General features: G+C 43.4%; 1 protein-coding gene across 1 annotated transcript in view; it reads right to left on the bottom strand.

Annotated features, from left to right (window-relative positions):
- LOC123877528 (zinc finger protein 568-like) overlaps positions 1 to 8,997 on the bottom strand; it is a 10,122-nt gene extending 1,125 nt beyond the window's left edge. Inside the window, exons 1-9 of the mRNA XM_045924331.1 lie at positions 8,656 to 8,997; positions 7,695 to 7,866; positions 7,251 to 7,343; positions 6,221 to 6,355; positions 5,400 to 5,762; positions 4,476 to 4,576; positions 3,579 to 3,622; positions 2,084 to 2,582; positions 4 to 2,014 (exon numbers count right to left, since the gene is read on the bottom strand). Coding sequence (XP_045780287.1) covers positions 4 to 2,014; positions 2,084 to 2,582; positions 3,579 to 3,622; positions 4,476 to 4,576; positions 5,400 to 5,762; positions 6,221 to 6,355; positions 7,251 to 7,343; positions 7,695 to 7,866; positions 8,656 to 8,735 — 3,498 coding nt within the window. The 5' untranslated portion in view covers positions 8,736 to 8,997. The remainder of the gene's footprint in view (positions 1 to 3; positions 2,015 to 2,083; positions 2,583 to 3,578; positions 3,623 to 4,475; positions 4,577 to 5,399; positions 5,763 to 6,220; positions 6,356 to 7,250; positions 7,344 to 7,694; positions 7,867 to 8,655) is intronic.
- Between the last annotated feature and the right edge of the window lie 6,579 nt (positions 8,998 to 15,576).

Genomic DNA, 15,576 nt, shown 5'->3' with positions numbered 1-15,576 from the left:
CACTAAATTACCCCTTAGAGAACATTTATAATCGCATAACTCACACGAGAAAGGTTTTATCCCAGTATGGGTTCTCATGTGCAACACTAAATGGCTATTTTGAGAACATTTATAATCGCATAACTTACACGAGACAGGTTTTATTCCAGTATGAGTTCTCATGTGCGTCACTAAATTACCACTTACAGAACATTTATAATCGCATAACCCACACGAGAAAGGTTTTATCCCAGTATGGGTTCTCATGTGCTTTGCTAAATTACCACTTAGAGAACATTTATAATCGCATAACTCACACGAGAAAGGTTTTATCCCAGTATGGGTTCTCATGTGCGTCACTAAATTACCACTTCGAGAAGATTTATAATCGCATAACTCACACGAGAAAGGCTTTAAACCAGTGTGGGTTCTCAAGTGCGACACTAAACTTTCATTTCGAGAACATTTATAATCGCATAACTCACACGAGAAAGGTTTTATCGCAGTATGGGTTCTCATGTGCCTCACTAAATTACCACTTAGAGAACATTTATAATCGCATAACTCACACGAGAAAGGTTTTATTCCAGTATGGGTTCTCATGTGCAACACTAAATGGCTATTTTGAGAACATTTATAATCGCATAACTTACACGAGACAGGTTTTATTCCAGTATGGGTTCTCAAGTGCGCCACTAGTGCACCATTTGTTGTACATTTGTAATTGCATAACTCACACGAGTAAGGTTTTACACCAGTGTGGGTTCTCATGTGCACCACTAATCCACTTTTTGTTGTACATTTGTGATTGCATAACTCACACGAGAAAGGCTTAATACCAGTATGGGTTCTCATGTGCGCCACTAAATTGCTATTTCGAGAACATTTATAATCGCATAACTCACACGAGAAAGGCTTAATACCAGTATGGGTACTCATGTGCGTCACTAAACTACCACTATGAGAACATTTATAATCGCATAACTCACACGAGAAAGGCTTTAAACCAGTGTGGGTTCTCAAGTGCGACACTAAACTTTCATTTCGAGAACATTTATAATCGCATAACTCACACGAGAAAGGTTTTATCCCAGTATGGGTTATCATGTGCCTCACTAAATTACCTCTTAGAGAACATTTATAATCGCATAACTCACACGAGAAAGGTTTTATCCCAGTATGGGTTATCATGTGCCTCACTAAATAGCTATTTTGAGAACATTTATAATCGCATAACTTACACAAGACAGGTTTTATTCCAGTATGGGTTCTCATGTGCGCCACTAGTGCACCATTTGTTGTACATTTATAATCGCATAACTCACACGAGAAAGGTTTTATCCCAGTATGGGTTCTCATGTGCCTCACTAAATTACCACTTAGAGAACATTTATAATCGCATAACTCACACGAGAAAGGCTTAATACCAGTATGGGTTCTCATGTGCAACACTAAATTGCTATTTCGAGAACATTTATAATCGCATAACTTACACGAGACAGGTTTTATTCCAGTATGGGTTCTTATGTGCGCCACTAGTGCACCATTTGTTGTACATTTATAATCGCATAACTCACACGAGAAAGGTTTTATCCCAGTATGGGTACTCATGTGCCTCACTAAATTACCTCTTAGAGAACATTTATAATCGCATAACTCACACGAGAAAGGCTTAATACCAGTATGGGTTCTCATGTGCAACACTAAATCGCTATTTCGAGAACATTTATAATCGCATAACTTACACGAGACAGGTTTTATTCCAGTATGGGTTCTTATGTGCGCCACTAGTGCACCATTTGTTGTACATTTATAATCGCATAACTCACACGAGAAAGGTTTTATCCCAGTATGGGTACTCATGTGCCTCACTAAATTACCTCTTAGAGAACATTTATAATCGCATAACTCACACGAGAAAGGCTTAATACCAGTATGGGTTCTCATGTGCAACACTAAATCGCTATTTCGAGAACATTTATAATCGCATAACTTACACGAGACAGGTTTTATTCCAGTGTGGGTTCTCATGTGCCTCACTAAATTACCACTTAGAGAACATTTGTAATCGAACGGGTTTTCACTAGCATGAGTTCGCATATGCCTCTTCAAGGCACTTTGATATTTACACTTGTACTGGCAAATTTTGCAAGTGAACCGTCTTACTTCACCATGAGTCTTTATGTGTTTAACTAAGAGACCTTTTCGTGTATATATTTTTTGACAAATATCACAAATGCAATTTCTTACCCCAGTGTTTGAACTATTTTGTAATGCAAATTGTACATTCTTCAAACAATCAGTTTTACTTTGTACAGTTTCCGTTACAGTTACAGGAACTGCTTCAGCGACTGGTTCAACATATTCTGTTGTAGAGACTTCATCCAGGCTTGTTGCCTGATAACGGGTATCTTTAGATGTAATGTTTTGACTTTCACAGGACCTTACAGCTTTTTCATCTCGTCTTGGTACAACTTTCTTAGAGAAAATGTCATATAATTTGACAACACAATCTGTTAATTTGTTGATGGATGTATCAGCTTCTTCAGTTGGATGCACTTTTATTTTGTTTCTTGTCGCTAGACTCGCGGCCACGGGAACAACTGAAATTAAACATTTTAACTATTTCCTTGTATGTGAAAAATGTAAAATCACTACCCATATTATAAATCGTCACTGCACATGCGAAATCCGGTATGTATTTTTTTAGGATTTTCATTTTTTACATCATTTTGTTTTGTTTTACAAATGTAAATTAAAAATTTATAACACCCCTGACAAGTCAAGGTTACAGTAACTAGAAAGAAAAGAGCTGATAACTTTCAAACGGCTGAACCGATTTTCTTGGATTATAGCTAAGAACACTCTCGATCAAGCCACCTTTCAAACAAAAAAAACTAAATTAAAATCGGTTCCTTAGTTTAGGAACTACGATGCCACAGACAGATACACAGATACTCACGTCAAACTTATAATACCCCTCTTTTTGGGTCGGGTTTACAAAGGTGTGTGTAGGTACATGTAAAACCCGTTCTTTAGCATGTGTGCTAGTTCAAGAGGTAATCTTTTTAACCGACTTAAAAAAAAGGAAGAGGTTCTCAATTCGTCGGAATCTTTTTTTAGCTGTGTGATTGACTGATGATATAAAAGTTAATCAAATTTTTTTCAAAAAAAATTGTTTAAAAGTCTCTTGAAAACTTGTGATTTTCCACATTGCGGGATTTTCGTGTGCAGCGACATAATATTTCTTTGTTGGTTTAATGCTCTGTTGGTTTGTCCTTCGACGTGATATTTTGTATAGTATTTTTAGTATAGTTAAATACCTCTAGAGTGACATACTATATGTATCTGTCTGTGGCATCGTAGCTCCTAAACTAATGTAACGATTTTAATTTAGTTTTTTTTTGTTTGAAAGGTGGCTTGATCGAGATTGTTTTTAGCTATAATCCAAGAAAATCGGTTCAGCCGTTTGAAAGTTATCAGCACTTTTCTAGTTACTGTAATCTTCACTTGTCGGGGGTTACCCTTGTTATCGCGAAAAATCAACGGGATTTTTTAAAAACCTAAATCCATACGTACGAAGTCACGTTGTATCTTACCTGAGGTCTGAGGAGACTGTGCCGAAGGGTTGGGGCCTCCTTGCCTGTGAAATAATCAGAATGTATCTAGATTGTACTGAGAAGCCACTAGCCAGCAAGTGAAGTTACAACAGTGTGCCTAGTGGGAGATTTCTAACCTATTCGATCGCGTAAAAGTTAACTGCGTTTTGTATGGAATTGAAACAGCGCCATCTTCTTGTCACTAGATGGCGCTGTTTCAATTCCATACAAATTGAAACAGCGCCATCTTCTTGTCACTAGATGGCGTTGTTTCAATTCCATACAAAACGCAGTTAACTTTTACGCGATCGAATAGGTTAAAAATCTCCCACTAGGCACACAGGTTAGAGAGAAGGAGAGTATTATAATTTCTGATACAAGTATGCGTGTATTCTAACTGTAAGTGCGATTACGCACTGCATCTGATCCGAATCCGTAAAAATACGTTCCGAAGTAGTCATATAACTATTTGTATGGTAGCTTACGCACTAGCTCCGACATCCATCATCCGAGTTCTCTCTGTCATCCGAGAGAATATCTCGGATGTGTCTCGGATTCGAATCGGATGTATGACGTAGATATTATGTCAAAGATGTCCACTGAATAGCTTGGATTTGGATCAGAGATCAGATTAGTGCGTAAGCAATATCCGAGTTCGGTCCGAGTTTTTATTTTTTTATTTATATTTATTAACTTAAAAATATACAGATAGTTATTGTTACAATCAGCGCCACAAAAACCACAGTTGATTTTACCGGGCACTGAGTTAACTTATTATAGCTATACAATAAAAATAAAACTATAATTTAATGTGGGTAGACAGAAAACTTGGATCAGATGAGCACATAACCACTCTAACTTGAACTAAATGTTATTGGTACTGGCAGGTATACTGACTCGTTTTCAGTGATGAGTGAAGAGTGTGCAGAGCTAGAGCTCACAGCTGTACGAGGCTTGCATACATGGACGGTGTTACATTCAGCATCACAGCCATTGTTCTGCCAAATACAAAAAAAAATTAGTTCATGTAACCTTAACGCGAGGGACTAAAATTTTTTTAATGAGCTGGCAAAAGATTCCCGCTTCATCGAAGCGATAGCTCGTTGGCGGGTGGAGCCTAACATAGTGCTATCTCCACAGATGATGGAAACAACTCTTCTGTGCGTGTCACCTTTCCCTCTAACTGCACCTCATCATGAGATAGGCCAGCTGAATGAATTTTGCTTGCGATACAAGATCTTTTTCCATCTAAAGAAATTTTTATTTCTAAAATTCACTCCCCTCCACTAGTAAACAAGCTAGCCTCAATAGCTCAACGGTTATAGGAGCGGCCTGATATCCGAAAGGTCGGCGGTTCAAACCCCACCCGTTGCACTATTGTCGTACCCACTCCTAGCACAAGCTTAACGCTTAGTTGGAGGGGAAAGAGGCTGATATTCTTTACAAAAAAAATATATAATGAACTTATCAAGTTAATGAAAGTGTTTAATAGTGGAAATAGTTTCTATCTAGTAGAAACTGAATAGACTTCGTCTGTGGTGGCGTTTGCTGGCGCGCGTGTTGTGACTTTTTGGAGTGTTTTTTTGTTAGAAGTGGCCGGTTTCTGTGTTCTGCTGGTGTTTATTGGTGGTGGAACTGACTGAGAAGCGCTCTAAGCGCCGCGTGTATGTCGGCGGATACCGGCACAGACGAAGTCCATACTTATACATATAGTTTCCCTAACTTGTAAATAACTACAAACTTGACATTGGCCATAAAGCCAGACGAGAAAAAAAAAAGAAACTGAATAAGTGAGTAGAAATATAGTTGAAACTATCTCACCTCGAGATTTGCACTCATATTTTTCATCTTGAGAGCTTTGTAAAGTGCTTCATCCATTGCTCTTGTTTCCACCATAATGCTGTAGTCGGATATGTTTTCATCATTAGAAGTCACAAACTCATCTATGGCATTATTGTCATCTTCATTTACATCAATGTCCTCATCAACCGACATAGAGTCATCGCTTCCTTCAGTTTTTACTAGAACTTGGTGGTCTGTTTCTTGTAATTCAATTTGTTTGTCTTCTAAGGGGTGTTCTAGTATGTGTAAGTCGCAGTGGTCAGGTCCTAGCGTTGTCAACACCATATTAATCTTTAGTTGGTGTTTGGTGCGGTTTATCATTTTGATATGTCGTTTTGTTATCTGTTGAGAGACAAGTTAAATATTCAATGTGTACAGTCCAATGATATATTAGAAATAATACAACTTCAAAAGCAAAGATGGAATTAATAAGTTCATATTTATTTATTTCATATCATAAACCATCAATACACTGTATTAACATTAAAAATATTATCTTATAATAATTATCTAGTCTGAGTAGTTATCATTACAATTCTAGTTTGTCTGGTTAAAAAATAGCTGTAAAATTAAATAGTCTTAAAAGTCTTAGAAACTCAATAATTACTATTATATTAATCACAACTATGCATGCAAATATAATTTCGTTTTAAAACTAAATCAAGTGTAGTGAAAGATGTTGATGTCATAGTATAAACTATAAAGTTCATATATATTAAGTACTCTTTAGGGAAGCCCTATGTCCAACTGTGGACGTCCACAGGCTGATGATGATGATGATGATGATATTAAGTACTCACTAATTCATGTTTTTCAATTAAGTCCATCATCAGTGCACGAGCTTTCAGACTTTGATCTCTAAATCTACTAAAGTTTCTCAATCTCTGAGCACATTGTACACAAAGTGCCTGTTTTAGGTTTCCTTGATCACACAGCTGAAACAACACATCACACTAATATTATAAAGGAGAAAGTTTGTGTGTGTGTGTGTGTGTGTGTGTGTGTGTGTGTGTGTGTGTGTGTGTGTGTGTGTGTGTGTGTGTGTTTGTTACTCCTTCACGCAAAAACTACTGGACGGATTGGGCTGAAATTTAGAATGTAGATAGATTATACCCTGGATTAGCACATAGGCTACTTTTTATCCCGGAAAATCATTTAAGAGTTCCCACGGGAATTTTAAAAAACCTACATCCACGCGAACGAAGTCTCGGGCATCAGCTAGTAAGGTAATAAATCAACAACAAGTGTAAATTAAAAATTTATAACACCCCCAACAAGTGAAGGTTACATTAATTAGAAAAGAGCTGATAACTTTCAAACGGCTGAACCGATTTTCTTGGATTATTATAGCTAAGAACACTCTCGATCAAGTACCTTTCAAACCACGGTTTTCTGTGTTTCAAACAAAAAAAAAACTATGTAAATTAAAATTGGTTCATTAGTTTAGGCGCTACAGTGCTACAGACAGATACACAGATCACACATCAAACTTATAACACCCCTCTTTTTGGGTCAGGGGTTAATAAATAAATAAATTTTATTTCAGGCAATTAAATAACCTATAACAAAAAAAAAAGAATATGTAGCATCAGCTGTATGTAAAGTAATAAAATTTTAACAATAAATAAAAGTTAAAAGATATATATACCATGTATTGTTGGAGTGTGTTTGACATTTGCAGCATTGACAGTGTGCATCGAGGTAGGTTCAACATAGGGATTCAACTTACGCACACCAGCCCAGAAAGAAAAAGGACTTCAACTTAAATATACATAGCTCTATGCTATGTGTGTATACAATACATAATAACATCATAGCTTAACAACTTACAGGATATCGGGTTAATTTTTCATATGCTTCGTCTAATTTATGTTTATTCATTAGAAACAGCTTGCTGTCAGTGTCTAGACATATCATGCAAACCTGTAAATATAATACTAGTTACTTCTACACTTCAGGGTGCCTAGTGGGAGATTTTTAACCTATTCGATCGCGTAAAAGTTAACTGCGTTTTGTATGGAATTGAAACAGCGCCATCTTCTTGTCACTAGATGGCGCTGTTTCAATTCCATACAAAACGCAGTTAACTTAATTACGCGATCGAATAGGTTAAAAATCTCCCACTAGGCACACAGTTTCCATACAATGCTGCAACAGGTTAGAAAAAAAAAGCAAATTCAAATCCAATAAATCTTAGCTCCTTCTCAGCCACACTTGATCTGATTGAGTTACTTTTGATTTACTTACAATACATAACATGACATTAAGAGTTACCTGCACCATTGAAGGAATAGCACCAGTAACAATTCGCCGTAAGCCACTTTCTGTTTCATAAATGTCATCATGAAGAAAATGCTGTGAGCAGACCAAAGCAGAGTCTGGTAGATTGTCTTGTTTGCCGAGGGCTCTGAGCCAAGCTTCACGGAGATGCACTTCATTGGGGAAACTGCAAATTACCTTTTATGTTATACGTCATACTCATAACCAACCTGTACCATAGTAATTTGCTTTACACAGTAGAACCACATATACTCATGTTTTATACAGTGATCAGTTATATTTATAAAGGCGAAAGTTTGTATGTGTGTGTGTGTGTGTGTGTGTGTGTGTGTATGTTTGTTACTCCTTCACGCAAAAACTACTGGACAGATTTGGCTGAAATTTGGAATGGAGATAAATAATATCCAGGATTAGCACATAGGCTACTTTTTATCCCGGAAAATCAAAGAGTTCACACGGGATTTTGAAAACCTAAATCCACGCGGACGAAGTCGCGGGCATCAGCTAGTCAGTTATAATTCAAATAGGTCCCACACACAGACACACACTTGATAAATTGATAGCTCCACAAAAGCTCTGGCTTTGCTGCAAGTGGACTGCAGTGTTTCAATGAGCACCAGCGTGACTAGCTGATCTGTACTGACTACTGCTTAGACTTGCTCAAAGAGAGCAGTCAGCACAGAACTGACTTTCAAAATTCAAAAATTAAAATTCAAAATATTTTTATTCAATTAGACTTTTACAAGTTCTTTTGAATCGTCAAAAGCATCTACCACTGGTTCGGAATGCCTTTCCTACCGAGAAGAACCAGCAAGAAACTCGGCGGTTGCTCTTTAAAATATAAACTCCTAACAGCCTTACCCAACTCAACCGTACAGGTTGACAAGTGAGAACTCGACCACGGCTACGATTTACGGGTCTACTCAAACAGAACAGGTATACTTAGGGTACTCACCCATGAAAACTAATCCCCTTCCCTGCTCCCTCTGATACATTGTCCGAAGTATTTTTGCAGAAAGGCACACAGCACCGCATTTTCGAAGCTTATTGTTTCGCCTTGTGGCGTGGACGGGGCGCTTCCAAAAACAATGGTGGCATCAGACGCTTGCTTGTGACTAACAGCAAATCACAGCATTTTCTGAGTAAATAATGAAATAAGTGGAAATAACAAGCATTGGCAGAACTGGCAACAGGCAGCTTATATTTACAAAGTCTACAAAGTTCTTTGTAATTAATCCAATATTTTATTTTATTCCTTTTCCTTATTGGGCCGTGGTGTAACTACAATGTAGTATGTACTCTGTGGTTGTACGTTCCTTGTGCAAAGACCAGAAATGTTCATGTTATTCATGGTCTGTGGTTCCTTGCCTAATTGCCTTTGTTTTTTTTAAACTGGTTTTACGGCTCTGGGTTCTCAAAGTACCTACTCTGTGGTGCCCACCCATAGAGTATCTAATCTATAACTGAAAGACGGAAACCTATACAGACCTACCATATTATTTAGGTAGTAGGTAGGTGGGGGGCAAGGGATGAACGGTAACCAACATCTTAACCGATCCAAACGTCAACCTCACCTGCACGCGCCTAACGGCGGCGACAACCAACTGGTTGCCGTGGTGCTCCCTGCTGGACAACAGACGAGGCTCTGGCGACCGAGCAGTGGCGGGATAACCACATACTCAGCTGGGAAACCGGCTGAATGAGGCTGCAGCGAGCCTTGGGACCTAAATAGTCCCAAAAATGACTGGAGAGTAGATCAAAACGCCGAAAATCAGGCGGTTTTTAGAAACCCTCGACTGAGCACTATTGGAGGGAAGGAGGGATTAAAAGGAAAAGTGCAAAACATGAATAAAGCGGATCAAAAAAAGAAACTACCCCAGGAGGGTACCAGCGCTGCAGGCAGTGCTGGAGAATCCCTCCCTGGAGCTTTGGATATGCCGTCGCAGCCGACCATAATCAGGGCTTCAGGCCGCCCCTCGTATTCTGGGGGGGGCAACGGTTCGCCTAACGTCAAATATACTCAAACGCACACATACAAACCTACACATACACCTAAAACAGCAGCAGTAGCCTCACCATATCGTGGCGTGAATACTGCAGCCGAAGGGAATTGTTCTATAGAGAACGACAAGATAAATCCTTTCACCCGGGGGGGAGCCGTTCAGAGGTCACCACCAACCCAGAACACTAGCCAGGACACTGATATGAGCACTATACTAGTAAAAGAAACATCATGTACAGAAGACCAACAGACTGACATAAACACATGGAAAATGGTGCAACCAACTGAAGGACGTGAAAGAAAGGACTCACTAGGAGCCAATGAAAATAATACGAGAAGTTCAGAAAGCCTGCGCGGAAAGACAGAGACGTGCTTTTTTGCGCGTCCCTTAGGGAAGGAAACTGAACGACCGTGCGTTTTTGCGCGTCCCTCGGAAAAAGAGAGCGAAGCGGACGTTTCTGACTGCTCACTCGCGTCGACCGCATCAACTGCTTCAGGAACGCGAAAAAGGCGACAGCCTTACTTGTGTAAGCCGGGAAAGGCAAAGAAAACTGCGGTGGAGGATGATCATGCACATGACCCATATGAGGCTACGCCAAGTATGAAGACAAAAAAAGATCTGCCTACAGTCGAGAACATTCAGAACGAGCTGAAAGACTGCACGTCTGTTGACATAATGACTCGTATCTTTGAGTCCATCTCAACTATTGAAAAAGTTGCAGATAGTTCTCGCAACTTGAGGGGTGCTCATGCACAAAACATTCGTCTGGCTGCTCGTTCTGCAATGGCGGCGGCATCAGAGCTGGCACAAAGAAGTTCCAACTTAGACGTGGAGAAGCTAAGGAAAGAAAATGGAGAGCTCCGCTCAGAACTTGCCAGCCTTAAAGCTGAATTGACAAGTTTGACAGTGGAGGTAAATTGTCTCCGCCAAAGGGACACGGGGGCAGAAGGATGGGCCCAACAAACTGGGAAATCAAGGAAGGACAAAGATCCACTAGTGCAACGTATTTCTGCTCTAATGGATGAAAAACTGGCAGAGTTCAGAGCAGAAATTATGCCTCAACATGACGCTAGATCATCTTTGGGACAAAAGCCAGAAAAGACAACGGGGATGGTACAATCAAAAGGTAAGACAAGCAAGAGATCGAAGAAAAAGCAAAAGGAAGATACTCAAAGACCACAACTGGTTAGCGACACTCGGTCGGAGGCAACTTTGGACGCACCAGGATGTTTGGAGCCAGAGCAACTAGCTACTGCCACTTGGGCTAAAGTTGTGGGGCGAAAAACAAGAACGTCCGCTTCGAAGAAAGACACAGGTGCCACAACAGGTTCAGCTACTGCCTCAGGTCAGGCGAAGAAGACAGCAAAGACACCTCCTGTCCCTAAAACCGCGGCGGTCACTATCACTTTGACTGAAGGTGCTACAGTCAACTACGCTACCGCTATGGCAACTGCCAAGCAGCGGGTAAGCTTAGCGGAGTGCGGAATATTGCAGGTACGTCAAAAAAAGGCTATTACAGGGGGTCTTGTTCTTGAAATTCCCGGACCCGACAGTGCCAAAAAGGCTGACGCTCTAGCAGAACAACTTCGGACGGCTCTCGCCGACATGGGTGTTAGAATTGCACGGCCAGTCAAAACGGGAGAGATAAGGGTAATGGACCTGGATGAATCCATCGCAAAACAGGACGTTGCAGTGGCTATAGCTGAGGCTGGAGAATGCCCTGAAGAGCAAGTGAAGGTTGGTGAGATTCAGTATAGCGCCTCCAGGTTGGGTACAGTCTGGGTCCGATGCCCACTGACGGTTGTTCGCAAACTTGCTACAGAAAAGCATCTGCGGATAGGATGGGTCAGTGCAAGAGTGCGAGTCTTGGCACCTAGGCAGTTACAATGCTTTCGCTGCCTAGAATTTGGGCATGTCCGGAAGCAATGCTCAAACACCGTGGACAGAAGCCTGTGTTGCTATAGTTGCGGGGAACCTGGACACAAGGCCCGCGAATGTAAAACGAAAGTGCCAAAATGCCCAGTATGTGCGGATCTTGGTCGGCCAGCAGACCATAGATTAGGGGGCGATAAATGTAACCCCCCTAAGAAGGCGAGAAGTAAAGGGGGACTCAAAGAACCTTTCGTGTCTCATAGACCAAGTGAAATTGATCAGCTGGCCAATGAGCCAGCAGAGAAGGTTAAAAAAGCGCCAAATACGCGCAGCTAAGGGTCCTTCAGGGCAACTTGAACCACTGCCGGGCTGCACAGGATTTGTTGTTGCAAAGTCTGGCTGAGTGGTCTGTTGCCTTAGCTGTGGTGGCTGAGCCCTACAAAGTCCCCAACCATCCTCGCTGGTTTGGTAGCGTTGGGGACACCGTCGCGATATACTGGGCGGGAAGGCAAAGCGATCCGCCTTGTTCCATTCTGGAGAGAGGATCAGGTTACGTCGCTGTAGAATGGGGTCCCCTGGCAGTGCTGGGCTGCTACATTTCTCCCAACTCCGGTATTACCGTCTATGAAGCATACCTAGACGAGTTGGCTGCCTGTATCCGCAGATGCTTGCCCCGCCCTTTGATAGTACTGGGTGACTTCAACGCGCACTCAAGGGTCTGGGGGGACAAGCGTGATGATCGAAGGGGTGATATCATCCAAGAGTGGGCGGCGGAACTTGACCTTCGTCTTTTAAATCAGGGCTCGACAAGCACTTGTGTGCGGTGGCAGGGGGAGTCGATCGTGGATCTTACATGGGCGACCCCTCCTGCATCACGTATGGTGTCAGGATGGCGGGTTGCAGAAGAAGTGGTCACACTGTCAGATCACCGACACATAGTTTTTGTAGTCTCAGCGGGAACTTCTGGCATCATCGAGCAACAAAATAGCAGCCAATCGCAACGTTGGGCCCTTAAAAAGCTAGACCGCGATTTATTAGTTGCAGCTGCCTGCGTCGCAGCCTGGCCAGAACAAATTAATGGTGTCTTATCCGATCCGGAAGAGGAGGCGGCCTGGTTTCGGGAAACTATGACACGGATATGCAATACATCGATGCCAAGATGTCGGCAGGCCAAAAATCGGGCGGTTTATTGGTGGTCCGAAGACATTGCACATCTGCGCAGAACATGTCTAAGGTCCAGACGCCAATACACTAGGGCCAGAAGAAGACGGAGATCTACAGCTGAAGCAATCGCAACTGCCTACTCCACTTACCGAGAAGCTACAAAACTGCTCCAGATCGCAATTGCAAACGCTAAAGCGCGGAGCTGGAGAGAGCTGCTCGAAGGGCTGGATAGGGACCCATGGGGACGCCCATACAAAATGGTACTGGGCAAACTCAGACCATGGATCCCTCCACTGACCGAAACTCTTGAGCCAAATTTGGTAGAGCGAATAGTCGATGTTCTTTTTCCTAGATCCCAAAACAGCCCCTCCACCATCGCGGCACCGCAAGAAGCCTGGTCAGATGAACTAGATGTCTCGGAAGAAGAACTAAAGCGAGCGGTTAGGCGTCTCGCAACTTGTAATACCGCACCTGGGCCAGATGGCATACCAGGCCGCGCCTGGGTGTTAGCTCTGGAGGTTTTAGAATACAGGTTGAGACACCTATTCAACAGTTGTCTTCAATCAGGCATATTCCCATCCGGGTGGAAGGAAGCGCGGCTAGTTCTTCTTAAAAAGGAAGGTAGACCCATGGAGTCCCCATCAGCTTACCGACCCATATGTCTCTTGGACGAAGTAGGTAAGCTGTTCGAGCGGATTATAGCTGCCCGTCTCAGCGATCATCTATCAAATGTGGGCCCCGACTTGTCCGAAAGTCAGTTTGGTTTCCGGCAGGGCCGATCAACAGTCGATGCGATCCTTTACGTACGCGCCTCTTCGGAACGGGCCCTTAGCAGGGGTGGGGTGGCATTAGCGGTGAGCTTAGATATTGTCAATGCCTTCAACTCACTTCCTTGGGATACTATAAGGAATGCTCTAACTCACCATAACATTCCCGTATACCTGCGCAACATAGTTGGGGCGTACCTATGCGACAGATCAATCACTTACACAGGGCGGAATGGCCGCATGCACAGGAGAGAAGTAAACTGTGGTGTTCCACAGGGTTCCGTATTAGGACCACTTCTGTGGAACCTGGCCTACGACGCAGTTCTTCGTGTCACTGTCCCCTCTGGTATCACCCTAGTCTGCTACGCCGATGACACTATGGTGTTAGCTGAAGGCAACACATTCGAGGAGACATCAAGGCTCGCAGAGGTAGGCGTGGCCTGCGTAGTGGCCAAAATCCATGAGCTTGGACTAAAGATAGCGCCTCATAAAACAGAGGCACTATGGTTCCATGGGCTTCCTAGGCGACTGGAACCACCCAGCTCATCGATTCGAGTGGGTGACGTAGATGTCCAGGTAGGGCAATACCTCAAATATCTGGGTCTTACCTTGGACGGCCGATGGGGATTTGAGGAACATTTCGAGCGCTTAGTCCCTAAAATTCAGAAAGTAGCTGGAGCAATGCATGGTCTGCTGCCTAATCTCGGGGGACCACAAGAAGGAGTTCGCCGACTTTACGCTGAGGTCGTCCGATCGATAGCTCTCTATGGGGCGCCTGTATGGTCGCATAGGCTTTCTGGTGTAAAGCGTCTCAGAGCGAAACTTAATAGCGTACAGCGAAAGATGGCTATAAGGGTTGCGCGTGGATACCGCACCATATCCTTTGAGGCGGCTACTGTACTGGCTCGCTTTCCACCGCTGGATATACTGGCGGACATGGATGCGAGGGTGTACACCCAGACCCGCGCAGTCTTACAGAGGACTGCAGACGGGCCGGACACTGGTACCCTGCGACGGCAAGCGCACCGGCAAGCCTTAGTAAATTGGCGTATACGCTTGGAAGAGGATAGGAACGCACGTCAACGCGTTGTCGGGGCTATTTTACCAAACTTCGAAGCCTGGCTGGGGAGAAAACATGGCAGCTTAACTTTCAGGCTGACAAAGGTACTTACCGGACATGGTTGTTTCGGCGAGTACCTGTGTCGGATCGGTCGCGAGGTGACACCGCGGTGTCATCACTGTGGGGAGGTCCGGGACTCCGCTCAGCACACGCTCGAAGAGTGCCCTGCCTGGGAACCTGAGCGGCACATCCTGGTCAGCTACGTTGGGAGAGACCTGTCACCACCTGCTGTCATAGCGGCAATGCTGGAGGACAGTGAAGCATGGAGGGCAGTGGTCTCCTTCTGTGAAGTAGTAATGTGCAAGAAGGAGGCCGCTGAGCGGGACCGCGAGCGAGCCGATCCTTCTCGGAGGCGGAGACATCAGGGCGGCGCTGATCAACGCTCTGATCGTTCCATTCAGTAGTCCCAGGCGCTGGGACCGGGCCGCTGTAGTAGCTGGAGCGGAGCTCTGGCTGGCGACCCTGGAAGGACGACCGCTTGCTGTGGCGCAAGCTGTCGTGGCTACATGCAAAGTGCACGAGGCCAGGGGAGTGCATCTTTCAGGATGAGCCCACTGGGCGTCGCGCAGGGGAGGCACCGGCGCACGTTCGTAAGAGTTCCCGGAGCCTCTTAATATGCGCTGAGGATGGCCATCGAGGGGGTTTTAGTGGGTACAAATCCCACATAACCCGATCTCTCCTCAAAGAGGTAGGGTATCTTGTGAAGATTTCCCCCCCGTCAACAAAAAAAAAAAAAAAAAAAAAAAGGTAGTAGGTAGGTAACATCAAAGAAAATATAGGACTTCGTCTGTGTTGGTGTTGGCTGGCGGGCGTGCTCTGCCTTTTTGGAGTGTTTTTTTTTGTTGAGACTGACTGGAAGGCGCTCTAAGGGAGTGCCGTACGTGTGTCGGCGAGCGCCGACACAGACGGGGTCCATACTTGTATATTTTAACTAACTTGTTACAAATAAC

Source organism: Maniola jurtina, chromosome 24 (assembly GCF_905333055.1).
Source record: "Maniola jurtina chromosome 24, ilManJurt1.1, whole genome shotgun sequence".
Taxonomy (NCBI): domain Eukaryota; kingdom Metazoa; phylum Arthropoda; class Insecta; order Lepidoptera; family Nymphalidae; genus Maniola; species Maniola jurtina.
This window is presented reverse-complemented; position numbering and strand designations above follow the sequence as displayed.